General features: G+C 52.5%; 1 protein-coding gene and 1 long non-coding RNA gene across 2 annotated transcripts; one reads left to right on the forward strand and one right to left on the reverse strand.

Moving 5' to 3' along the window:
* Positions 1 to 2,957: 2,957 nt before the first annotated feature.
* Positions 2,958 to 8,915, reverse strand: Rd3 (RD3 regulator of GUCY2D). The gene is made up of 3 exons (XM_045141830.1): positions 8,863 to 8,915; positions 4,938 to 5,246; positions 2,958 to 3,246 (listed from the first exon to the last, which is right to left on the reverse strand). Exons 1-3 carry the CDS (start codon positions 8,871 to 8,873, stop codon positions 2,958 to 2,960), a joined length of 609 nt encoding a protein of 202 aa, XP_044997765.1. The 5' UTR covers positions 8,874 to 8,915.
* Positions 3,993 to 9,555, forward strand: LOC123457668. The gene is made up of 3 exons (XR_006635107.1): positions 3,993 to 4,069; positions 6,605 to 6,708; positions 9,435 to 9,555. It is a non-coding gene; the product is annotated as an uncharacterized LOC123457668 (long non-coding RNA).
* The last annotated feature ends 16,035 nt before the right edge of the window (positions 9,556 to 25,590 follow it).

The following is a 25,590-nucleotide window of genomic DNA, read 5'->3' on the forward strand; positions in this document are numbered from 1 at the left end:
ATTTCCTAGGACCCACATAAGTCAGATACACAAGGGGGCACATGCATCTGGAGTTCGTTTGCAGTGGCTAGAGGCCCTGGTGTGCCCATTCTCTCTTTCTCTCTGCCTCTTCCTCTCTCTCTCTTTCAAATAAAGAAGTAAAAAAAATTAATTAAAATACATTTTTAAAAAAAGAAAAAGGAAAGATTGACTTTGGCTCACCATATCAGAGTTTGCAGCCAATGGCCACACATGGACTGCAGGCCTGTGGTGAGACAGAGAACCTTGTGGAGAAGGCCAAGAGGTGTGTGTGTGTGTGTGTGTGTAAGAGAGAGAAAGAGAGAAAACAAGAACAATATGTGCCCTTCAAAGGCAGTCCCCAGTCACCTACTTCCTCCAACCAGGCTTCAGCTTCTAATTCCCGTCATCTCCCAATAACGCCATCAACCATAACTCCAGCAATGGACCAATCACAGATGAGGCATGATCCAGTCACTTTGGCACCACCAGCTGGAGACCATGCCTCCAACACATGAGCCATTGAGGCTCCTTATGTCCAAGCCATAACCCAGCTCATGATCAGATATTGACAATACTTTTTAAACTCTTGGTTGCTGTTGGAGAACTTTAATCAAATGACAATGAAAAGGGTGGAGGTAGAGCATCCTTACATTAATTCTCATTTATGTGTAGTCATTAACCTATTAGATATCAACATGAAGACTCCTTGAGTACTCTGCAGTTCTTTTGAGGAACTAAATAATACTACATGACTAAGTATAAGTAAGTCAGTGTTCTTGTTGTGTGAATTTTACAAGATCTTCAAAGAAATAGAATGCAGGAATCTATGTTGGATCAGTTGGGTGATGTAGGTGTGGACTAGACAGAAGATAACATTAAGGACTAACGTAATTTTCTTAGGCGTGATAGTAGCAATATAATTTTTCTATATTTTATTCTTTTGTAGTGTATACTGAAGTATTCTGAGGTGAACTGTCATGGTATCTGGAGTTTATATTGAGACACCTGACAAAGATTTGATAATTGAGAAATTCAAATGTGCAAAATGTTCATAAATATTAACACTGTTAAATGAACATTGATAATACTAAACTTCCCTCTACTTCCCTGTATGTTTGAAAATTTTCATAACAAGTGAAAAATACCACAAATGTGGTCACCAAGTTCAAGCCTGGCTGACTATGCAGCCAGCACAGGCGCATCTAAGTCTGTACATGCTCGGTGCTTCCCCTCCAGCCCTCGTTCTGTACACACACAAAGACACTCAAACGGTTTTGTGCTTTTATTTCTCACTCCTGAGTATTTAAAAATAGAAATGACAGCATCATTAGCCTCTTAACAACCTGAGTGGGGAGGACCCGGGTGAGTTTGGGTGTTGGGGGATCGTTCCTTCGGGAGAGTCAGCGCCAGATGATTGGAAGGGAGGAGCTGCTCTGACCCCCTCGTCGGCAGTCGGGTCACCTCGCTGACCCTCAGCCAGGCCATGCTCTGCCCCTTGAGCACTTCCACCCGCTCCCGGGCCCGGGCGTCATCCTAGTTCTCAGGTTACAGGCATGTGCACACAGACGGTCGGACTGAGGACCGAACGCCCAGCGCTCCACACAGGCCACTTGAGACCAGCACCTACAGTTTGGCAATTGAATGAATTCTTCAGTGTTTCCATTTAAAGATGTAAATGTTTAAGGTGTATGTTTTCGGTAATTCGCAACTCCTACAAATCGTGAGAGTAAGCCAATTCGCTCTCAGCTTGATATCAAGCCTTGGGTGAGAGGATTCTACCATCCTATGATTCCCTGTCCAGATTCCATGGAAATAATACAAAGCCAGATCATTGAAAAGAAATGGTTTTATCTGTAGTCTCAGCGCTTGAAGCTGAGGCAGGAGAATCATTTGAGTCTACAGTTCAATACCAGCCTGGGCAATATAGTGAGACCCTGTCTTGAAGAAGAGGCGAAAGGAGAAAAGAGAAGGAAGAGGAAAGAAATTAAGAAAAGTCTCCCCAGAGCTTGCATCGTCTCCTGTGGTTTAGCTCCTCCTGCCATTTATTTAGAGGGTTACTAGAGTCCACCTGGGTTTTCTGAGCACGCAGTGGGATTTGAGAACAGCTATTTTCCCTACCATCCACCTGCACCCTTCTTCTAGCCAGGAGTCTGGGGAGGCCACCTGGACTTCCAGACTTGCCACAGCCCATCCACACGACGTAAAGCCTGGAAGCTAGATTAGAAGGCCAACGAAGCTGTAGGAGACTATTGGGAACCCTTCACCTAGGTGCCTCGGGTCAGTGAGGGAGTTGGATGTCACTTTCGTGGGGAAGCCAGGGCGCAGGTGTGACCCAGGACCCCTGAATTGAGAGACCTGGGCATGCCCAGTGGGTCTGAGCGCTTTGAGGCCCAGCCTCTGGAAAAGCGCGGGGGACTGGCCACACCCGGCGTCATGACACTGCGCGGTGGGGTCATGGGCATCGCACCTACCTCCAGCCACAGTTCCTGGAAAGCAGCCTTGACCCCACTCCACCCCGCCGATAAGAGAGGGGTCAGACCCCGGTGCGGAGTGCAGTCTTGGGGCCTGTCCGGTCACAACTCGGGTCTGGAGGACTCAGGGGCTGGCGCTCCCTGCAGGAGCAGCGCCACTGCTGGGGGATCGAGCTTAAGGCAAAGGCAGCGTGGGAGACTGCTCCCCGCCGGCTGGGAGGCTGCAGCCCCCTCTGCGGCGACACCAGCTGCTCACCAGCAAAGACGCGGCGTGCCCCGTCAGGATCACCAGGAGGGGCGAGGGAGGCATCCGTGAAGTGGGTGAGAACCCGGGTCTGGCCCGAGGCCGGACGTCTGCTCGTGGCTGCAGACGCGGGCGGGAGGAGGTGGAGCCTGGGTCTTCGCGGGGAGCGCGGGTCCAGGCCTGCGGCCGGCCGCCGACGGGTGCGCGGGGGGAGGAGGCTCCACGCCCGGCCCCGGCGCCCGTCACTCGGCCTTGGGCGCGCGGAACTCGGGCATGCTCCAGGCGCGCGGCGGCGGCGGCGCGTCGCGCTCCACGTCCTCCGAGATGGTGGGGATGTCGCTGGCGAAGGGCGCGATGCGCGCGCGGGTCTTGAAGGCCAGGCTGCCGCGCGGCCGCAGGCTCCACTGGCGGGTCAGCCGGCGCGCCGCCTCCTCCTGCCGCATCCGCTCCAGCACCTCCTGCAGCACCGAGCGGAACAGCCGCGCCACCTCCTGCACCTCCGGCTCGCGCTCCGCCAGCAGCTGCCGGAACCTGCGGGGACACGCCAGGGCGGCTTACCTCTCCGGACGTCGACCGGCAACGACCCCCTCATATTGCCCCAGCTCGTCCCGAGTTCAAATCCCAGCTCCGCCTCCCTGAGCCTCAGTTTATCCACCTATCAAAGGCGATAGCTTACTTTTCTGCCCCGTGATCGCTCTGAAATGCGTATGATTATTTCACCGCCCATAATCACAGTGACACTTCCCCCATCTCAGCTCCAGGTAGACTTCTAAGTGAGGGGTGAGCCCTGGAGGGACAACCAGGAAGAATCAGGCGTGGCCCGTGGGTCCTGTGTGTTTCCCTAGCTGCTTCTTGCTCCTCTGGAAGGTTTTTTTTTTTTTTTTTTTTTTTTTAGTTTTAAAAAATATTTTTTACTTGTTTATTTACTAGAGAGGGGAGCAGGGGGAGAGGGAGGCTCGCCAGGGCCTCCAGACCCTGTAAAAATGCTCCAGATGCATGCATCCCTTTGTGCATCTGGTTTACATGGGTTCTGAAGAACTGAACCAGGATCCTTTGGCTTTGTAGGCAAATGCCTTAACCGCTAAGCCATTTCTCCAGAACCCTGGAAGGCTTTTGCCTAGAGCACAGGCATCAAGGATTTGGAGCCCATTCAATTCCTTGGTCCACCCTGCTGAGAGCTTCCTGGCCCACTGGCCGCCCTGGGGAGAGTCCCATTGCGTTCTCCCTCCCCAGGGCATTTGTCCTCAGCTCCCTAGGCCTCCACCCTGGAAGACACAGGAGAGACCAACTATAGGAGACAAAGGAGGAAAAGAAGAAACTGTGAAGGGAAATTTCAGAGGAGATTGACCATTAGGTAAGGGGGGGTGAGGGAAGATCTGGGGAGCCGGGGAGGGGGGGGTGGGATTTTAAAATGTTTTCTTATGGATTTGTTCTTCACAAAAATAAATGCAGATAAGGAACTTGTGTTATTTTGAAATTATTCTTGGTGTTAGACTGTGTTTCTCTGACTTCACCACTCCAATGAGGAGAGGCCTGGGTGGGCCACTGTTTCAGAGCATTTATATTTATATACGAATTTATATTCAGGGGTGTTGCTACGCCCAGGCTCTAAATGCTCTGGGCCCCAGGGATCCTGATTCTTCATACTCGCATGCTAAGCCCTGTTCTCAAGCTGTCTGTGCCCACACAGGACGTTCATGCCTTGGCAGACCAGTGTAAAAGCTGGCAGGAAATAGGATAGCACACTGATTTTGGAGATCGTGTGGGGACATGTCATTCAGAAACAATCCTGAGGCTGAGGCCAGAGGACTGCTGGGAGTTCAAGTCTAGCCTGGGCTACATAGCTCCAGGGCAGCCTTGGGTACAGAGTGAGACTTTGTCTTAAGAAGAGAAAGAGTAGGAGGGGAGGAGTTGCTGAAGATAGCAGGTTACTGAGGAAGAGGTGCCCATTGCTGACCTGCTGACCGGCTATTTCACAGCCCCAGCAGGAAAGACACCACACAGGCCTTGAGCGGTGCCCATCACAGCCCCCAGGAGCTACCTCCCTCCTCTCACTGAGGCTCCCCCTGGCCTGGTGTTCCAGGGATCTTGCTCCTTTTGACAGCACCTGGTCACCTAAGCCCCTGGGCTCTGGTCCTGGTGGCCTCGGGCCGCCACTACTATAGGCATCCTCCCTGGAGACAGAGGGCAACAGCTAGCCCCCACCCCAGTACCAGAGTTACCTGAGGATGGCAGGCCCGCAGTAGGACGGGTGGATCTTGGCACACACATCCTCCAGCTGCAGCCGCTCGCCAGGGCTGAGGTCGTAGGTGGGCCGCGGTGTGCTGGCCAGCCAGCTGTAGTCCACGCCCGTGCAGATCTTCTTGACGCTGTTGCTGCGCTCCCGCTGCTGCCTCTCAGCCTCCCGCATCTGCCCAGCCAGTTCCATCATGAGCGTCTCCAGCACCATCTCTGCCGGGCTCCGGGCTGACAGATGCGATGGAGTCTTGTTCCCCCGGAGCCATGGGATGAGGGACATGGCCCCCCAGGCCCTGCTGAGATAGAGCAGGAGTGGGTCTTCCCTGGGCCCCATCGGCTAGGGGAAAACCCAAGAGACCAACAAGGAGGAAGAGAGTTGGCCTGAGTGGGGAAGATTTGTTCGGCACTCAAAGCGTGTGGCCTTCTGTAGATTACTTAGCCTCGCTGAGCAACCATTTGTAATTCTGGAAGACAAGATAAGGCTGTTTTAAAAGCAGCTGTGAGTAAACCTGGTGCACAGAGAAGTAATACACGCATTCATGGTGACGCACTCTGACTGAGACGAGAGATTGCTTCGTGAAGCTCGCTAGCTAAGCAAAGCAGGGAACGTACCACTGCGTCTGAGCACAATCACTGCTGCATGATCTAAGGGGAAAGTGGATTGTTGGCACAGGCTCTCAGTGTGTGTGTGAGCACATGCTCACACTCTGACAGCCTATGTCAAACCAGTAAGTAAACACTGTCCCAAACGCCTCCACACTACGGCTGGGATGCTTACATCTGTATGGGGTTGAGAGCATCCTGATGAAACCTAACTTACCCATCACCGATTCATCCAGCAAGCATTAGCCAAACAAGGCTCCACACCAGTGGAAAAACATGGGCATGAAGTAACCCAATCTCCATGAGATGCAGAACTTGAGGAGCAAAAGCTAATGCATCCTTCCTTGGGCAAGACCCCCAAGATCCGTGAAGGATCCAGTCAGTATTAACAGGCCAGGGAGTGACTCTAGATGATGGAGGGAGTGAGAGAAGGTGTTGTGGATGAGAGCAGGCTGAGGGTGAGCGCAGGCTTCGGCACGTGGGCTGATGGAGAGGGTGCCCCAGGTGCGTGACCGAGCCTAGCCATGGTACAAGGCATACAGGGCTGGGCTGAGCGCTCGGGTGTGACAGGGATCCACAGGGGCGTGCTCAGTGCGTGTGGTAAGTGACTGGCTTGGATGGATGGAAATATGGATGAGTGGGTGGGTGGGTGGATGGAGGGAGGGGTGTGTGGGTGGGTGGGTGGATGGATGCAGCGATGCTGGGATGGATAGGTGGTGATTGAACTGCCATCTCCAGCAGGCTCTGTTGCCCACAAGAAGTGGATTTGGGCCTCTGACGGCATGAAAGGAGTGCCATTTCTGAGCCAAAGCCTGAAGGGAGTCTTAGAGGTGTCTCACCTGCCCTCCCATAGCCCCATCCGTCAACAATGTCCCTCTCCAGGCCTAGCCCCTCCAGATGGAGGGGAGAGTCCGGGAACTCGGTCTCAGTGGTGCAGGTATGGGGACAAAGCTCTCTCTAGCTTTCAAGTGTTTGCTGTGTGACAATGCATCCATCCCCCACTTCCTAGGAAGTTCCGCTTGGCCTCACTTCTGCTTGCTGCCTACAGGACCTCCTGGAGGAGGAGCTGGGACCTCACATTCCTGCCAGCAGGTGCTCTGTGCCAACCTGTCCTGGTGTCCTGGACGGCCTGTGGCTCCTTTAAGAAACCAGGTCTGTGCACCACCCTCCCCACATCCAGGGCCCAGTGGCTAGAACTGAGTCTGGCCCACCCAATCCATAAATAAACTGATTGATTCTTATTTCTAGATGATTTGGGTTAATCCTAGAGTCAAGGACAGGGAAGAGTGGTCACTTGATGCCAGGGTCATCTGTGTGTGTCAGGGCTGGACTACAAAACACAAATCTATGTTAATGTGCTTGGACTCATTTTACAAAATTCGTCAAGCACTGCTCTCCTCAGGGGTCTTGTTTTCTTTTTGGTCTGAACTTGCATTTGAGCCCAAAGGCAGCAGCATGGCTCGAGGGCCTCTGGAGGCCGGAGATGTGCGCAGAGGGAAAGGAGCGCTGCGGACAACCTGCGCCGCGGGGCAAGCTGGCCTCAGAGTATTCAGCCAAGGCCAAGGCACAGGCCATAGCAACAGGCCACCCACATGTCTGCGGGGGTGGGGGGGGCTGCCAGAGAAGAGCCACGTCCCATAGCTATAGGTCTATAGGTCTCTAAATGACGTAAAAAATTCACAAATAAATACATGTTTATAAGTAACAAATATATAAATGAACAGAGTTTTAAAATTATGAAATTATTTAAAATAATTAGTATAATTATCCTAATTATACCTCAATTAAGTTATATAATTTTATGGATGAATATTTATTTAAAATGCATTATGAAATTATAATTATATATGGACAATATGTCGTTTATATGTCTAAATGTTTAGATTACAAATTAGACAAGAACATATTAAATAAAATATATTATGCTCCCTTCCTTATCAAATACACTTCTAAACAGTCTGTTGGGCCAATGGCACTGAGGATTTAAACAGTTCAGAACTCCTGGCTGACATAGGGGATTCAGTGTGGGCAGGTCCTGCCTGGCATAAGGGGCGCCGTGGGTATAGCTCCTGCCTGGCATAGGGGGCTTGGGGTATGCAGCTCCTGGCTGGCATAGGGATTCAGGGGGTACAGCTCAACAGACACAAGGCTTCCTGTGGGACCTATTTCTGTCCTGGTGCCAGCTGCTTCCCCAAGCTCAGGGACAGGTCTGATTAAGTTCTTAAGGGCACAGGAGGGAAGGAAGGAGGGAGGGGAGGAAAGAAGGATGGAGGGAGGGAGGGAGGAAGGGAGGGGGAGAGCAGAGACAGTCTAGAGGCAGGCGGGTACAGACTCCAGGGCACCCAGGATGCCATGTCCTGAGGGCTTTGTGGTTTGGCTCTGCCCACCCTTGTACTTTTCTCCCAACTTTTCTGCAGGTCTGTACATATTCATAATTTAGGAGTTGGGAAAATATCTAGCACAGTCCTCCCCGTTTGCAGATGGCTTTCTTGTGGTTTCCACCTAGTGGGCTTGCTGGCTCCCCAGCACCTCTGCCCCCAGGCTGCTGCTGCCGTGGCGCCTCTCCACCACAGCCACAGGCTCAAGGCCATGGGCAGTGTGGGCTCTGCCCGGAGTCTGAACACTGAAGCCTGGGCCGGGGCTCTCATCACTCTGGCAACCCCATACCTGCCCCCTCCCCGTGTTGGGGTGAGGCTCCCTAAAGAATATGTAACCAAAAGCCACCAAAACCAGGCGGTTAGCCAGGGGACACCAGGAAGCTCCTGCCTGCCTGACTGTTTAAGCTCCTCGGCAGCTCAGCCTTGATTTCTTCATCTATTTCTGCACTTAGCACTCCTGTGGGCTTCAGCCCCCAGAGCCCCTAAGACCTCCAAAGGAAGGGTGTGCAGTGACGGGGACAGGGCTGCCATTGGCGCAACACACTCACATGGATGCATAGTAAAGCAGTCCCAGAGCCTGGTGACAGGTCTGGCAGCTGGTGAGTCCATGGTCCTTGCCACATGGCTGAAGAGAACACTGACCCAGCCTCAGGACGACACAGATGGGAAGAAATGACAGCCAGCTAGGACCACACACAGAAGGGATGCGTCCCCTCCTGTGGCTAAGAGCTGAGGTGGGGACAAATGCTGCCACAGTCCCTTCCCCAGGGTCCCTCCACTCATCATCACACGCACAAGTGTGGCGCCCCGGCTGCGCCTGCACCCGCTCACTCCAGGGCCAGCTCGCCTGAGGCAGCAGCAGACAAAGGCTCCTTTCAGTTTCTCGGCACTTTCTCTTCCTGCCCTATCCAGCCCGAGTCCAGCTGACCTGAGCCTCATTTCCTCCCCGCAAGAGTGGCAACTAGGGTACTTGCTGCAAGTTACTGCCAAGCAGGAAGCCTGTACACGTGCTTGTGAACACAGCAGAGGCTGACACGGACCCTGTCCCTTAGAGCAGGAATTCCTTCCTGAGGCACTGGTGGAACTCAGAGATCATGAACTTAGAAAAACTTTACTCCTGATGACTTTTGACTATATGCGAAATTTTCTCCAGCTGTGGATAAGGGCCACAGAACCCCATAGTATCCATAGGGCCTTGGGCCTCCTCCAGCCGAGCTCACAGAGGCAGTCCCAACTCCTCAAAGCTATTCTTCAGGAAATACTGCGTGCTCATCACCACCCTGAAATCATGGCATCTATTAGGCCTGCTATTAGATTTGTTTTACACATATGAAAGTAGAAAATAAATTACATAGAAGAGCACATGTATCACTGCATCACAAGTTTAAAAAAAACTTGATTTCGATGGCTACATTTTTCTATAGAGTTGATTTCCTTGGTAAGCCAAGAACTTCACATAGAAATATCTTTCTGAAATTGTGTTCTTGCCTACTTTCAAAGGACCCCTGGCTGGATGCAAGCTTGACTCCAAGCTGTTTCTGGCCTTCCTAAGCCCTGTGCTTTGGCCACCACATGAGGAGAGCTGAGTCCCGCCTTCCAAGAGAAAGCCTGAGAGGGGGAGTCTGAGGCTGTCCCATGGTAAGAGCCCGCATGTCCCACCTCTGCCCCAAGGTCTCACTCTCCTCTCTCCTCCTGCCTTCCTCCCCATCGCACCTTCCATCCTGCGCCCTCTGTGAACCAGTGCTCCTGCCTGTCTATTCCTGGCCATCCCTGGGGATGGTACCTTTCTCCATAACTCCCTGGGAGATGCCACTCCTTAGAAACGCTCACAGTACTCTGTGTCCCAAGGCAAGAGGAGGCTGGTGCATTTAGAGCTGGCGTTTAGAGCTGGATGCCCAGTGGTGGGACGTAGGTAAAGCAAGGCTCTGGCCCTCGCAGGTCCTGTGGCAGCGCACACCAGCTAGTGAAGGAGGCGCTGTTCTTGGCCCAGGAACCCTCATTTCTCAGTCCAAAGGGAGCCTTGCCCAGGGCACAGAACCTGGCTCTCCACCTTCTGCAGCTGCACTGCCACAGCTCTTGAGCATATCTGTTCATGGTGACCCACAAGGCCTGAGGAGCTATCTGAGAGGCCTGCTGCCTTACCGAGCTGGCAGGCTGGCTCTGCTGAAGCACCACCCTGGGCCCTGGCAGAGGCTTTGCAGAAGGTTGAGGGTAGCTGTTCCCCTCATGACTGATCCTCATCCCAGACTGTTCTCCCAAGGTCCAAGGCCAGCTGCACAGACTGAAAGCTGAACTTGGTTCTTTCTACACCAGGAAAAGAACCTATAATCCACAGGGGAGGTGTGACCTGGCCTGACCTGTGGGTCCTTTGTCCACCCAATGAAGGCCTGTCCATCCCTCAAGCTCTACCTCAAGGGGTGCCACTTGTCTCTGCAGCCTGGCCCTCAGTGCCCACCCTGCCACGGAGGAAGTTCCTGTCCCGGGGTCCGTGGGGCCCTCTCTCACTCCGGGATCTGTAATGAACATGGTTCTTCCTTCCTTAGGTTGTAGTTCTCTCACCTGACTAGGGACTCTGTGAGGCCAAGGCTGTGCTGTGTTGGCATGCCAAAGACACTTACTAGATGAATGGACAGATGGATGGATGGGTACTGAGGCAGCATGAAAATACTCAGGTCCAACTGTGGGGGAAAAGTTTCTAAGAAACCCTACCCTCTCCCAGGGTCTCAGCCAGACCATCTCCCACTCTGTACCACTCACCCTGGCCCACCTCCTGGGTGTCTTATTGGGACCTCACAGATTGTCCTGTGGAGGAGGGGTCATGGTCATCACTGAAGGTCTCAACTGACCCGTGTCTTGCACTTAGGAGTGTGAACTGGAGGTTCTCATGTAGGTGAGACCTTCTCTCAGATGCCTGCTCAGCCCAGAGCAGACACCAGATATGGCTTCCATCAGTTTGTGAAGCAAGGGCTGGGGCCAGGTCCCCAGGATGTGCCCCAGTGCACTCATCTGGAACCCGTGAGGTCTGAGGAGGCTCCTGTGGTCACTGGTGCTCTAGACCCAGCTCGCGCTGTGACCCCCGATGGCCAGGGAAGCTGGCAGCAGCACTTGACCAGGTGCAGCTAAGGCGGCCGCGGCCTCCCAGGGAGAAAGAGCCTCTTACCTGAGGTCCTCGCTGCCAGGGGCTCCGTCCCTGTCACTGTGGAGGGCCTGCTTCCTGCTTCCTGCTTCCAGATCCAGGAGAAGGGAACCTGGATCTTCTCTGGGAAAAGTAGAAAGTTGGGTGGCCAGAGGTGGGTAGGGGTGGAGGGGTGAACTACATCCTCAAAGCCGCTCTCCTCTGCCACCGCTGCCTCCTTGGGTTCGGCTCTTTGTGTCTCTGAGAAGTTTTGCCAAAGGAAATGGTACTACCTGGAGGAAGGACCCAGCTGGGCTGGTGTTTGTGGAGTGTATATGTGTCCCCAGAGGCTGAGCCTCAGCTCCCTGCTCACCCTGGAGACAGGCCAGCTGCTGTTGCCATGGAGACCCACCTAAGCCTCTTGGCCTGTCGCAGTATTATCTGAAGAGGGAGGGCTGACCTGACGCTGACACCACAGACCAGAGAGCTCCATGTCCAGATGGCATATGCGCCTTTCTACCCCCAGCTGCCACTCAGCATGGCACAAATTGGAGGAATGAGTCCATGCTTGGCAAACCCTCCTTGGTGCACCTGCTGTGGGCAGATATTTCCAGCTGCTTAATGAATAGCAACCTTAATGTAGATGCCCCCTTTCCAACAGATGGACATTATCCTGGGCATGGGAGCATCAAGACACGTCCCTCACCTGCCCTCTTCTCTGCTTATCTAGATCCTTCATACTCTCAAGGCGAGCTCAGGTGTAAAAAGTTCCGATTTTCTGGGGCAGGGGCTGGGTCTGATCAGCACTCCAGGGAGAAGAGGGAGTGAGGAACTGAGTGTGGGTTCTGAGGAGCTGAGGCTCATCTGCGGCTCGTGGAGGCAATCTGCTGCTCCCATTCTCCGGAGATGGCGTCACTTGTAGACTATTCTGACTGCAGCCACAGCACCGGTGGGCTGGCCTACCTCACAGACATGAAGTGGTCCTGGTACGAGGCACACTGCCCCTTAAGGACTGGCATATGTGACGGGCAATAGGCTGTACTGTGCAGATGCTAGGGGACATTGTGCCAGGCCAGGGGATGGGGTGACTTTGGACACGTTCTGTTTAAACGTGGTGACGATGAAGCCAAAGCACACAGAAGAGCCAGCGGCCGATGGCGGTGATGTGTCTGGGGACGTCCTCCCTTCTGTTTGCTTGCTTTCTTCTGGGGGGAGCACCACAGTGTGCTTGCTCGGAAGCATCCCTCCACAGAATTAGGCAGCACGGATCTTCAGGCCAAAGCTAGATCATGTGATCAAATTTCTTTTGGCCAGTTCATGGCATGGCAGCCCCGTTGGCTTGGAGGACAGTTTCCACATGAGAGAGTCTCATCTGGAGGAGCTGGAGCTGACGGACACCCACATTGCCCAGGTGGCCTCCACCCAGGGCCAGCCAAGAACAGAGGGACTTGGGGCAGCCTGATCCTTTGAATCCTCACCCCTCTTCTGGGCCAGCTTAGAGATCCAAGGATAGAAGTTTCAGCCCATTCCCACACTGGGTGAAAAGAACATTCTGGCTTCCTTTTGTGAATGCACTTAGAAGTGACAAGAAGACAGAGCTGGTGACCAAATCGTACACATTCATTCATGCCACACACATTTCTAGAGCCCATGCTATGTGGGGCACGATGCCTGGAGGTGATGGGCCCAGGGACCCATTTGATTGCACAGCTCTCTGTGTGCCAGAAGCTCTCAAAAGCCATCTTGCAGGTGGAGGAGCAGGGACGATGCTAGGACTCGGAGCAAAAGATAAGGCTAAGGGACTTTATCTCTGCCGTACAACTTTGCATTTACTACTGACCATGGTATGTTTGAGTGAAATTCCTGCAGCCACACTTGGGTTTTCAGACCTTGCCTAAACACGCACACACGCTGTAACATCATGTAGGCCAGTGTTCTGAGCCGCTGAGCGAGGTTCCTATGCCATTGCCGAGGTGACGTGGCACTTCAGGACTTGTGGCCCTGGGGCTCAGTGGGGCAGGCTCACTAGTGGCCAATCCAGCAGCTCTGCCCCAGGTGCAGCCACAGCTATCTATCCCCGTGCTTCCCAGGTGACACCAGAACTCCCAGAGGGCTCATTCAGACTTGTTGGCCTGTGAAGCTTTATCCTCGCCCAGTGCGCATTTCTATTTTGAGAGAGGAGGTGTTGGTTGCCCCTCCGGTCTCATTTGACATGGACAGAAGTTACTGAAGCACCCGTCCAGAAACGTCCAAATCAGGAACAGCAGGGGAGTCATAGCATTGCCCAGTGGGTGGTGTTTGATTAACGAACTGGAGATGTGGGATTATGAGTTCAGATGAGGACGATCAGAGCAGAGCCCTGGCTCTCTTCTCAGCCCCCTCCTCTCTCTTACTAAAGGAGCTGAGGCCAGATAGCCAGAGCTCTCCCCATCTGTTCACCAACGCGCCGGGACTCCACTGGACAGCGCGGCGCCCCTGCCCCAGAGACCTGCCTGGCGTCAGCTTGTGTGGTTTGCCAGCAGCCCCAGGAAGCGCACTCCTGATCACGGCCCTGGGACAGCAGTCACCAGGCACTTTGCTCCCTTAGGTCCTCCGTGTGGGCTGGGACAGCGTGAGGATGGGGTGTGGGGGGAAGGGACGTGGGCTACTTAAGGCCTGGTTTCTGCATTAGTTACTTTTCTGCTGCTGTGACGAAATACCTGAAACAACCCAAGGGAGAAAGGATTTATTTCGGCTCAGGTCTGAAGGGTTCAGTCCAGGTACAAGTGTTGAGTTCACAGTGGCCCACGGCCGAGGCAGCAAGAGTGAGAGTCCGCCGGGAAGGCTCCACAGCCTCCCGAACAGCACTGCAAGCTTGGGACCGAGTGCTCAAACACATCAGCATGTGAGAGGCCACTCCAATCAAAGTGCCCAGCTTTTTCTAAAAACCATACAAGCAGGGCTAGAGAGAGGGCTTAGCGGTTAAGTGCTTGCCTGTGAAGCCTAAGGACCCCAGTTTGAGGCTTGATTCCCCAAGACCTACGTTAGCCAGATGCACAAGGGGGGCGTGTGTGTCTGGAGTTCGTTTGCAGTGGCTGGAGGCCCTGGCATGCCCATTCTCTCTCTCTCTCTGCCTCTTTCTCTCTCTCTGTCACTCTTAAATAAATAAATAAAAATGAATAAAAAATTAAAATAAACATACAAGCAAACAACCACCACCACAACAATAACAATCAAGCCCTATGCAGCCCTCTTCCCACTGGCTGGTAGTCAGCAGATGTTGCAGTCAGGTTCGCATCGCTGGCAGAAATCACCTGACCAAGAGCAGCTTGTGGGAAAAAAAGTTTATTTTGGATTACAGACTCGTGGGTAAGCTCCATGATGGCAGGGGGAAATGAAGGCATGAGCGGAGGTTGGATGTCACCCTCTGGCCAACATAAGGTCGACAGTAGCAACAGGAGAGTATGCCAAACACTGGCAAGGGGACACTGGCTATAATAAGCCCACCCCCAACAATACACGGCTTCCAGGAGGTGTTAATTCCCAAATCTCCATCAGCTGGAAACCTAGCATTCAGAACTCCTAAGTTTGTGGGGAACACCTGAATCAAACCACCACAGAAGGTCAGCTCCTAAGCCTTTCATGCAGATATAGTTATTACTCATAAAAAATATTTACAAATTTGCCTAGTCATTACAACTTTTTGTATTCCCCACATTATCAGTGGCCATGCCACATGTGCTGAGAATCTGCTATGCCTGGCAGACGTGCCCAAGCTGAAGATGCCTAGTGCACACTTCAGCTTTTGAGCTCTGCCCATCGATCCTTTTCACAGTCACTGAGTGCCTCCCTTTCCCACTGGCAATTCTGTTTGAAATGGCCACCAAGCAGACAGTTGAAGTCCTGTCCTGCAGTCCCAGTGCAGGGTGGCTGCGATGAGCCTCGTTGAGAAGATGCTTGTGATCAGACACTGGGTCAGGTGTGAGTTCAAGGGGGACACGCTGACAGGACAGACAGATGAGATGTCTGTAACAGAAACACATACGAGACAGGTTATGCACTGATCAGCTGATGAGGTCGTGAACAGAGGCTCCAGGAGCCTCGGTATGTCCCTGAGGGGCAATGCATCGGTGCTGATAAATGAACCAGAGTCAGTGGTGACCTTATATATAGTTACTACCATGGTCAGTGCGGTGGAGTGAGTCAGATGTTCCCCATAAACTCAGGTGTCTTGAATGCTTATTTCCCATTTGCTGCCAATTTGGAAAGTGGGGCCTCGCTGGAGGGGGTGTGTTCTTGAGGGTGGGCTTTGAGGTGTTCTAGCCAACTCATTCCCTTGATGCCCTTGTCCACCTGCTGTGGCAAAGGTGACGCCCAGCCTCTGCTCATGCCATGCTGTCCCCTGCCATTACGAAGCTTCCCCTCTAGACTGTAAGCCAGACTCAAACCCTTCCTCCCATCAGCTTTGGCCAGGCCCTTCCTCCCAGCGATGGGAAGATAACTACAATGGCCAGGGAGAGTGCACTGTGCTTTCACCCTGGTTCTGCACCCCGAGGCGACGAGCCCATCCTCACACATGCAGCAGCTAAATGCCCGGGTCTTGTGCCCATGATGTAGAGAAAATGCTGTTGGGATCCTACATGTGAGTGCCAGCATAAGAAAGGCCATGGCTTTCTTAAGACCTCTGCTGTCCTAAACGTGTAAGAGCTCTGAAAGGTGAGTGGTTGCAGACGTCAGGGCCCACAGGGGGTGGATTGTGCAGAGCAGAGGGGTGCCCAGCCCAGCAGGGGTGAGCGACGGGTAGAAGGCAGTGATAGAGGAACTTGGGTGTCTACATCCAGGTCCAGGAAGTGTGGGTCTGAGGCAAACCTGGAAATGCTTCTAGAAGGAAGCAAAACCTCAGGAAGCCAAGGAGAGGGAGTCAGGCCTACGGTGTGGGAGACAAAAACCCTGAAGTGGCACATGCTAATGTGAGCCCTCTTGGGAAGGCTGATGTGAGAGGGCATGTGGAGGGTACTGGTGTCTAGGAGGAAAAGAGAATATGGCATGTGTGGTAGGAGGCATGGCCAAGTGCTCAGACAGTCACAAGAACGGAATGTCACGAGAGAATCTTTTTCTCTTCCTATCTTTCCTCTTCTCTCAGCTCTAGGGATTGAGCCTGGGGGATCCTCTGTGCTGGGCAAGAAGGCTATGTCCTCAGCCCTCTAACTACTTTCTATTTTGTGACAGAGTCTCCTTAAGTTGCCCAGGTAAGCCTTGAACTTGCAATCCTCTTGCTTCAGCCTCCCAAGAAGCTGAGATTACAGGCTCGCTTAACCACACCTAGAGCCACGTCTCTGGACGGAAGGATTCTGACATCAGTTACCAAACCCGTGAGCGTGCAGCACTGGCAGTCAGAACACGGCCGGTTCCTGTGAGGATGAAGAGGGCGGAACTGTTGGCTGACTGAGTTGTTAGTGGCAAGGGACAACGTTTAGCATGAGGAATAGGACAGAGGGGCCAGACAAGCTCAGCTTTGGCTGTGAGGATGGGAGGAGACCTCAGCAGTCCCAGGAGGAGAGGGCAGTGCCCGTCTCTGTATGCAGCACAGACCTGGAGATCATGGGCTGCAGGAGGAGGCTTAGCCCTGAGCGCAGGGGAGCAAACTCTGCCACACAGGCCCAGCAGAGAGGAGAGCCTGGTTCTGCTGAGAACCAGAGAGGATGAGCCTCCCCATCACACCCACCCTGTGCCAAGACTGGCAGACAAAGGGCAGCAGGATGCCCTTGTGAGTCAGTCTCTCCATTCAACAGGATTCTGGATGATTGTGGTGGTTTGATTCAGGTGTCTTCCATAAACTTAGGCGTTCTGGGTGCTAGGTTCCCAGCTGATGGAGATTTGGGAATTGGCATCTTCTGGAGGCAGTGTATTGTTGGGGGTGGAATTATGGATATTATAGCCAGTTTCCCCATGCCAGTGTTTGGCACACTGTCCTGTTGCTATGGTCCACCTTATGTTGGCCAGGGGGTGATGTCTGCCCTCTGCTCATGCCATTGTTTCCCCCTGCCATATGGATCTTCCCCTTGAGACTGTAAGCCAAAACAAACCTCTTTTTCCCACAAGCTGCTCTTGGTTGGGTGATTTCTACCAGCAATGCGAACCGGACTGCAACAGTAAAGTGGTACCGAGGAGTGGGATTGCTGCTAGACACCTGGCTGTGTGGCTTTGGCCTTTTGGAGCTGATTTTCAAGAGGAATGTGGAAGGATTTGAAACCTTGGCCTCAGAGATGCCTTGCAGTGCTGTAAGTACAGCTTGATGGACTATTCTGGTTATAGTTGAAAGAACTGAATGCAGTAAGAACTATGGACTGTGAGGTTTGGCTTATGAGGGTGAGAAAGAGCTTTGCTTGGACTGGGCTAGCAGTTTGTGTTAAAAGCTTGCTGTTATGCCTGTGTCCTGAGAAGTTGTGCAGGCTTGCTTTGCATAGAAATGAACTGGTGTGAGCAGAGGGATATGGTACAGAAAGAAAAATCTTTGGGTGAACTGCTACCCCTTCAGCTGCAGTTGAGAGATTACAACCTTTGAAATTGGGCCAGCTGACCTGCACTGGGGCAACAGGAAGAATGTAGACTCTTTTGAAGGGGCCTGAGTGCTCAAGGAATGTCCTGTTCTTCAAAGTCTGCTTTATCCCCCCCCCCCAGATTAACAAATTGGCACCCTACCTGGTATTGTGGCAAATAAGAAATTCAGGAAAGAGAGGGTCATTGAGTTTGCAACACAGTCTTGTGTTTTGGGAATGGCCATGGGCAGTGTGAAGCAGGTTTGCTTGATGCCTGCATGGAGACCCCGTGGGGCCCTGAGGATGAACCATGCATTGCAGTGGAGACCCAGTGGAGATGCCAGGACCACGAGATTGCTGCTAAGGAAAGCTGATGGCTCAGATGAAGTTTTCCAGGACTGTGAGTAGCCTAGCTGGAGGGGCGGAATTGGAAGTCCAGAGACTTGCTGCTGGTTAGAGTTATCAGACTGGGAGATTTGTCACTAACTAGTGTTGTTGGACTTGAAACTACAGAGTTCGGTATTTGCCCTGTTTGAATCACGTCTTGCTTGAGCATTTCTTTGCTATGCCCAATGACATCTTTTGCAGTGTGAATGTTTATTCTGTGCCATTATGGGTTTTGGGGGGAGTTCTTTTTGGTATTATGGCTCAGTTAAAAGATCTTGGACTATGGAGATGTATGAATATCATTGGGATTGATAAAAACTATGGGTACTTTTAAAGTTGGATGAATGCATTGCACGTTACATCATGTATGGATATCAGTTTATGGGGGCCAGCGGCAGAATGTGATGGTTTGATTCAGGTGTCCCCCATAAACTTAGGTGTTCTGAATGCTAGGTTCCCAGCTGATGGAGAGTTGGGAATGAATGCCTCCTGGAGGGAGTGTATTGTTGGGGGCAGGCTTATGGGATTTATAGCCAGTTTCACTTTGCCAGTGTTTGGTACACTCTCCTGTTGCTATTGTCCACTTTATGTGGGTTAGGGGTGATGTCCACTCTCTGCTCATGCCATCATTTCCCCACTATGGTGGAGCTTCCCTTTGAGCCTATAAGCCAAAATAAACCTCTTTTTTTTTATCCCACAAGCTGCTCTTGGTTGGGTTATTTCTACCAGCAATGTGAACCTGACTGCAACAAACCCCAAACTACTTTAATTCATAGAATCCCAGCTCTAGGTCACAACCACCTTTCTACTCCCTGCCCTCTGTGGTTGAGGAAAACCCTCTGTGTCAAATGTAATGATGTGGTGTGGACAGCTGGTATGTGAGGACATCACTAGCTGGAAGATGGGAGCCAGCAGATAAATGCTCCTACGCTCCTGTTCACCTGGACAGTTCCAGAAGGCATACTTTCACAAGCCTCAGTAGAAATCATGTGACAATACCTTGTTGCTTCCCTCAGCAATGGCCTTGGCCTTGGCCATCACATTCTGCCGCTGGCCCCCATAAACTGACATCCATACATGATGTAACGTGCAATGCATTCATCCAACTTTAAAAGTACCCATAGTTTTTATCAATCCCAATGATATTCATACATCTCTATAGTCCAAGATCTTTTAACTGAGCCATAATACCAAAAAGAACTCCCCCCAAAACCCATAATGGCACAGAATAAACATTCACACTGCAAAAGATGTCATTGGGCATAGCAAAGAAATGCTCAAGCAAGACGTGATTCAAACAGGGCAAATACCGAACTCTGTAGTTTCAAGTCCAACAACACTAGTTAGTGACAAATCTCCCAGTCTGATAACTCTAACCAGCAGCAAGTCTCTGGACTTCCAATTCCGCCCCTCCAGCTAGGCTACTCACAGTCCTGGAAAACTTCATCTGAGCCATCAGCTTTCCTTAGCAGCAATCTCGTGGTCCTGGCATCTCCACTGGGTCTCCACTGCAATGCATGGTTCATCCTCAGGGCCCCACGGGGTCTCCATGCAGGCATCAAGCAAACCTGCTTCACACTGCCCATGGCCATTCCCAAAACACAAGACTGTGTTGCAAACTCAATGACCCTCTCTTTCCTGAATTTCTTATTTGCCACAATACCAGGTAGGGTGCCAATTTGTTAATCTGGGGGGGGGATAAAGCAGACTTTGAAGAACAGGACATTCCTTGAGCACTCAGGCCCCTTCAAAAGAGTCTACATTCTTCCTGTTGCCCCAGTGCAGGTCAGCTGGCCCAATTTCAAAGGTTGTAATCTCTCAACTGCAGCTGAAGGGGTAGCAGTTCACCCAAAGATTTTTCTTTCTGTACCATATCCCTCTGCTCACACCAGTTCATTTCTATGCAAAGCAAGCCTGCACAACTTCTCAGGACACAGGCATCACAGCAAGCTTTTAACACAAACTGCTAGCCCAGTCCAAGTGTGTCAGGCGATGTTCCCATGCTAGAATGAATACCCATGGTAAGAAACATATAAGGAGAAAAGGCTTCTGGCTCAGTTTTGGAGGTTTTTCCACAGGCCCATTACTTTCTGGCCTCTGGTGTGATGAGGGGACAACACATCACACTGGGAGCTTGTGGCAGAGAAAACTGTTCATCTCATGACCTTCATACAGCAGTGTCCCTTCAAGTGCACACTTTTTATGACCTACGTTCTCCCACGAGGCCCCGCTCCTAAATGTCCCAGTACCTCCCAATAGCATACAATTTAGAGACCAAGTCAGTAGTTTGTGGGCCTTGGGAGCTTTTTCAATTCCGAACTATGGTGCGTGCCTTCTGTGGGCTTCCCCTCCTTTGCCTCAGTCTCCCTGTGCCTGATGCTTCCCTGGTGACCGCCCCAGCCCTGGGATTTGGTGCCAGGCTCCACTCTTGAGAATGTCAAAGAGAGGACAGGTCAGAGTCATGGAGTTGAGTCGGGCCGTGGCATTCCAAGTAGGATGGTGTTGAGGAAGGGCCCCGAGCAACAGGGAGACTGGCAGGTCTCTGAGCGTGGGGAGGGGACCAGTGCCTCCAAGGTTGCCAATCCACCTGAGAGCCTGCTCTAGCTCTGTGGGGCCTTCACACTAGGCTCGGAGCCTCCCTCGTTCCAGGAAGAAGTGTTCTAAGCCAGAGTGGACTGGCAATGTTACAGACAAGCTGAAGGGGAGGGGGTCCCCAGGCCATGCCTTGCATGCAGACTGCCAGCAACTCCAGACAATGACACTCTGCAGTCTCCCCTTGGCCCCATGTCCCCAGGGCTTCATGTCCCGGGGCCTGGGCCCTTGACCCTGCTGGTACCTCCCACCTGGGGTGTGCCTTCATGCCAGCCACCTCTCTCCAGCAGCCACCGTGCTGAGGTCGGAGCTCACACATCAGCAATGCTGAGAAGTCACTCGGTGAGGCCTCACGCTCCTGGAGCCTGCTCTGGTGGACTCCGGCCTCTGCCATCTGACTTTCTCTCAGCATCTACTTATAGAGGAGATGTGCAGGACAAAAGACCAACTGCTAGAGTTCTCCCTGCTGAGAACGGGGCCTCGCTGTTGGCAAGGAGCAGGCGGGGGTAGCTCTCCTCCAAGGCCCTGTCCTGTCCTCTGGCAGGCTCAGGAGTGGCTACAATCTCTACCCCTGGGACCCTAAGTGCTTGTTCATCCTTCATACCAGCCCTTCCTGCTCCTGGGCCCACCACCGTATGAACCCAAGCACATCTTGGGACAGGGAAGGGCTTGCATCTGGAGGGGGACAAAGTGTGCCAAGCATGTCCACCTGTCTGGGTGTCCCTGGGTCTGTGTGCTGGGTAGAATTTCAGGTCATCGTCCAACAACAGAACAGCTGCTCCAAAATTACGATACATTTATATCACAAACTCCCCAGCCAAAACAATAGTAATGAGAAACAAACAAAACTTGTCTCGAGCTTCCCATTTGGTGAAAAGGGACAGCCTGCCACAGTGGAGCCACCGTGCGCGTCAGCACAGAGCCACGGCAGGGCAGAGCACTGGTGGGATGTCAGCCTCGCGGGGATTCGTGTCCTACACGGTGATGCTGACCCTCTGCAAGCAATAGCGTGATGGTGATTTTGGAGCTGTGTTTCCCTCAGGCTTGCTTACTGGCTCAGGAGAGATGTGCATTAGGAAACATGTCTCCACAAAGAAAGTATGGACAAGAAAACTGCATGTGACCATAATTATGGAACTTGACTTCTCTACTTTGTGACTTCACCAAAGCCACATTAAACAGGGAAATCCAAGCCCATAATTCTGGGCTGTCATTGCACCCAAGGAAACCTAGTTGCAATTCATCTCGTATTTCCACAGCATTTGCACAACACGTAGCAATTTACAAAACCCTTTCACAGCGTTTGTTTCATTTTCTTCTTTTCAAGAAATTTTTTTTTAATTATTTTTATTTACTTATTGGAGCAAGAGATAGAGAAAGATATATATATATATATACATACATAGAGAGAGAGAGAGAGAGAGAGAGAGAGAGAGAGAGGGAGAATGGGTACACCAGGGACTGCAGCTACTGCAAACAAACTCTAGATGCATGTTCCACCTTGTGCATCTGGCTTTACATGGGTCCTGGGGAATGAAACCTGGGCCATTTGGCTTTGCAAGCAAGCACCTTATCCACGAAGCCAGCTCTCCAGACCCTTGTTTCATTTTCTTTACCTCTGCTGTTCTCTGGGCAGAGCCCAGGGAGGAACCACATGGATCTAGGCTGAAAAGGACAAATCCTCGGGATGTGGCTCCTGCCCTGGGTGGCTTACCCTCTGAGTTCAGGGGCCTCATTGGCTCTGTTTTGGGCACATTGTAGAAGTCTCTATCTTAACAAGACACTGGCATAGAGGCCAAGTTGTTATGGATGAAGAGTCAGTGCTCTTCAAAGACCCACTGCTGTGTGCTAGGGAGGTCAGTCAGTGGGAAGAGTGCTTGCCTCATAAACCTGAGTTCAGTTCTCAGTGTCCACATAAATGCTGGGCCTGGTGGCACATACCTGTCGTCACAGCACTGGGGAATCAGAAACAGTCATCTCCCGGGAGCCCACTTCCCAGACAATCTAGTGTAATTGGCGAGCTCCAGATCCATGAGAGGTCTTGTCTCAAGGGAGGTGGATAGGGTTCCTGAGTTTGACAACTGAAATTGTCCTCTGGGCACCCCCCGCCAACATGGGCATGTAAACCCCACATTTATGCCCTCACACACACACACATGACAAAAAAAAAACAAAAAACCCTCATGTCTCTGGGTCCATATCTACACTGATGGTGTGTTGGCTAGGGCCCAGCTTTATATCCCGCCTTCTGAGTGTCAGCGTGATTTAAGTGACGAACATCCACCCACAGGAGTGGACCTCTGAAGCGTGTTGGCCACTGCCCTGCTCTGAACAGCTCCCAGTATCCAGGAACTAGCCCCAGGATCCAGTCACCCCACAGCCAGTGCCCTTGTGTGAGGTCCTGGAGCACTGGTAGTGGGGTCCAGGGTGCCAGTCTCCTTGGCATTCTAACAGAAGCACGTCAGTGGTGCAGATCAAGCCTCTGGGGAGGCAGCAGGCTTCTGGAAAAGACCTAGACCTGTCACGGCCCCAGGGACAGGCTGCTTCTTATAGAGAGGAGCCTGGCCACATCGTGTATCATTCTGCCAGGAATCCCTGCCTCCCACCAGGTGCCCAACCAAACTCTGGGAGCATGTGCACTCTGTCCAAAGGGGCTTTGCTTCCGGGCTGGAGAAGGATCAGGAGAGATCTCAACCAGGTGCTGCAAGAGCGAGGGCCAGGGAGGGCAGGTGTGAAGGCCCCAGCCACCTCCCGGACTGCTGGACCAGCTCTGCTGCAAGGCTGTCTGGGCTGGTCTCTGCTTTGTCCTTGCCTCTTGTCTCGTGTTTGAAGACTTGCCGGCCCTGAAGGTGCCTGAGTTGTCATTTCTACACAGAGACCCATGTCATTTACACAGGTGCTCTGCTGCTTTCACGAGACCGGAGGAGAAGGCGACACCATACACCGAGGCCTCTGCAGGACATTGACACACACCAGCCCATTTCATTCTCATAGTAACCCTGTACCTGCACTTTGTCAGTGAAAAATACTGAGGTCCAGGGATAACCGTTCAGTTTTGGATATAAAACTTGCAGGTCCTGGGCTGGAGAGATGGCTTAGCGGTTAAGCACTTGCCTGTGAAGCCTAAGGACCCTGGTTCGAGGCTCGGTTCCCCAGTTCCCACGTTAGCCAGATGTACAAGGGGGCGCACGCATCTGGAGTTCGTGTGCAGAGGCTGGAAGCCCTGGCGCGCCCATTCTCTCTCTCTCCCTCTATCTGTCTTTCTCTCTGTGTCTGTTGCTCTCAAATAAATAAATAAATAATTTAAAAAAGTATTTAAAAACTTGCAGGTCCTAGAGACCAGGTCCTCTAGTAAGTCAGGAACCCCTATCCATCACTCGTGACTATGCTCAGGGCCACTCAGAGGGCACACAGGAGGAGGGTGGTTCCCACGGAACCTGGACTGGTGGCCGGGGCCCTTCCCCCGGCTTTTGAGAAATGGGCCCATCCTTGGCACTTAACACCCTACACTGACCTCCTCTACCCTGTCCAGGGACCCTGATGCCCACAGGGAGAGCCCAGAGTTGACTCTGGTGGAAGGCCGGGGGTTCCTGTGGCCTTCACCCTGGCCTCCCCAGCTCCGCTTTGATCCTCTTTCTCTTGGTAAGCCCGCACACGCCCTGCCGCTCCCTTCTTGCAGGGCCTGGGAGCAGCGCAGTGGCAGGGGTGGGGCTCCGAATCCCTATCGACAGAGACTAGCTGTTTGCACTGTCACATGACAGGCGGCGCCCCTGGTCTGCTACAGGCCCAGCACAGTCCCCAGGGCCTCCTGAACTGGTAAACTTGGCAACAGGAGTCACCTGCCTTCATTACGTGGCTTCCTCACTCACACAGCTCTGTCCAAGACACTGAGTTCCCGTGTTGGTGACTACAGTAATGGTCAAGGACGACTGAGCTTCTGCTTCTCCTGCAGCCCTGTCTCCTTCCCTGCTGAGAACGTCACTCTTCCTTCCTGTCCCTTTCCACCCCTCACTCGCTCCTCCTGTAAGCCTCTTTCTAAACCGACTGCTGGCCATGCCACCTCTGCTTCCAGAGAGCTGAGGGAGCCCACCGTGCCTTACCTTCTACATCCAGTGTTGCACATAGGGCTGCCTTTCTTCCCTGGGTACAGGCTAGACCAGCAGGCAAAGGCTAACCCAACCCCTGCTGTTGCCAAGTTTGAGTCCTCGCTTTTCCTTGGCTCATGAATGCCTGCAAAACCTGCCACATGTGACCTTAATTTGTATTTGGTGCTCGTAACAGACCCCGTGTCTCTCGAGCACATGTAAGGATGATACTTGGGCAAATGACACTACACATGTTAAGCGTGTACCAGCCCACGATACTGCAGTCTCCACTGTGCATGGGCAAAACATTGGTACGGACTATCTAACCAACCAGACAGGATCACGTGTAAGTGGTCATTTGAGATGGGATTGGGAACAAGGCAGCTTGTCTTGGCGAACACCGCTATTCCGCACTGGGCTTCCCTCTTCTGGTTCTCAGAGTCCATCAATACCGTCAGATGAGCCATGCTGGGGGGTGGTGTGCATGTTCATATGTGTGGGGTACATGTGAACCCCAGAGCACATTAGGTGCCTTCCTTTATTACGTCTCCACCTTTTTTTTCCCCCAAAGTAGAGTCTCACTTTAGCCTAGGCTGACCTGGAATTCACTATGTAATCTCAAGGTGGCCTCGAACTCACGGCGGTCCTCCTACCCCTCCTCCTCTGCCTCTGGAGTGCAGGGATTACAGGCGTGCACCACCAAGCCCGGCTTTTTCCACCTTGCTTTTCGAGGTAGTCTCTCATTGAACTTGGAACTCACTGATTTGGCTCGACATGCCAGCCAGCAAGTCCTGGGGACCCTCCGGTCTTCACTTCCCCAGCACTGGGACTGCAGGAGCCCGCCGCCACGGCCGGCATTGGTACACGGGCTCTGGGGTGGAGCTCGAGTCCCCATGCTTGCTTGGCAAACACTTCGAGCATCTCCCCAGCCCAGCCCCTGCTGCTGTCACCAATGTGAC

The sequence above is a fragment of the Jaculus jaculus genome, chromosome 1, assembly GCF_020740685.1.
Source record: "Jaculus jaculus isolate mJacJac1 chromosome 1, mJacJac1.mat.Y.cur, whole genome shotgun sequence".
Lineage (NCBI taxonomy): Eukaryota > Metazoa > Chordata > Mammalia > Rodentia > Dipodidae > Jaculus > Jaculus jaculus.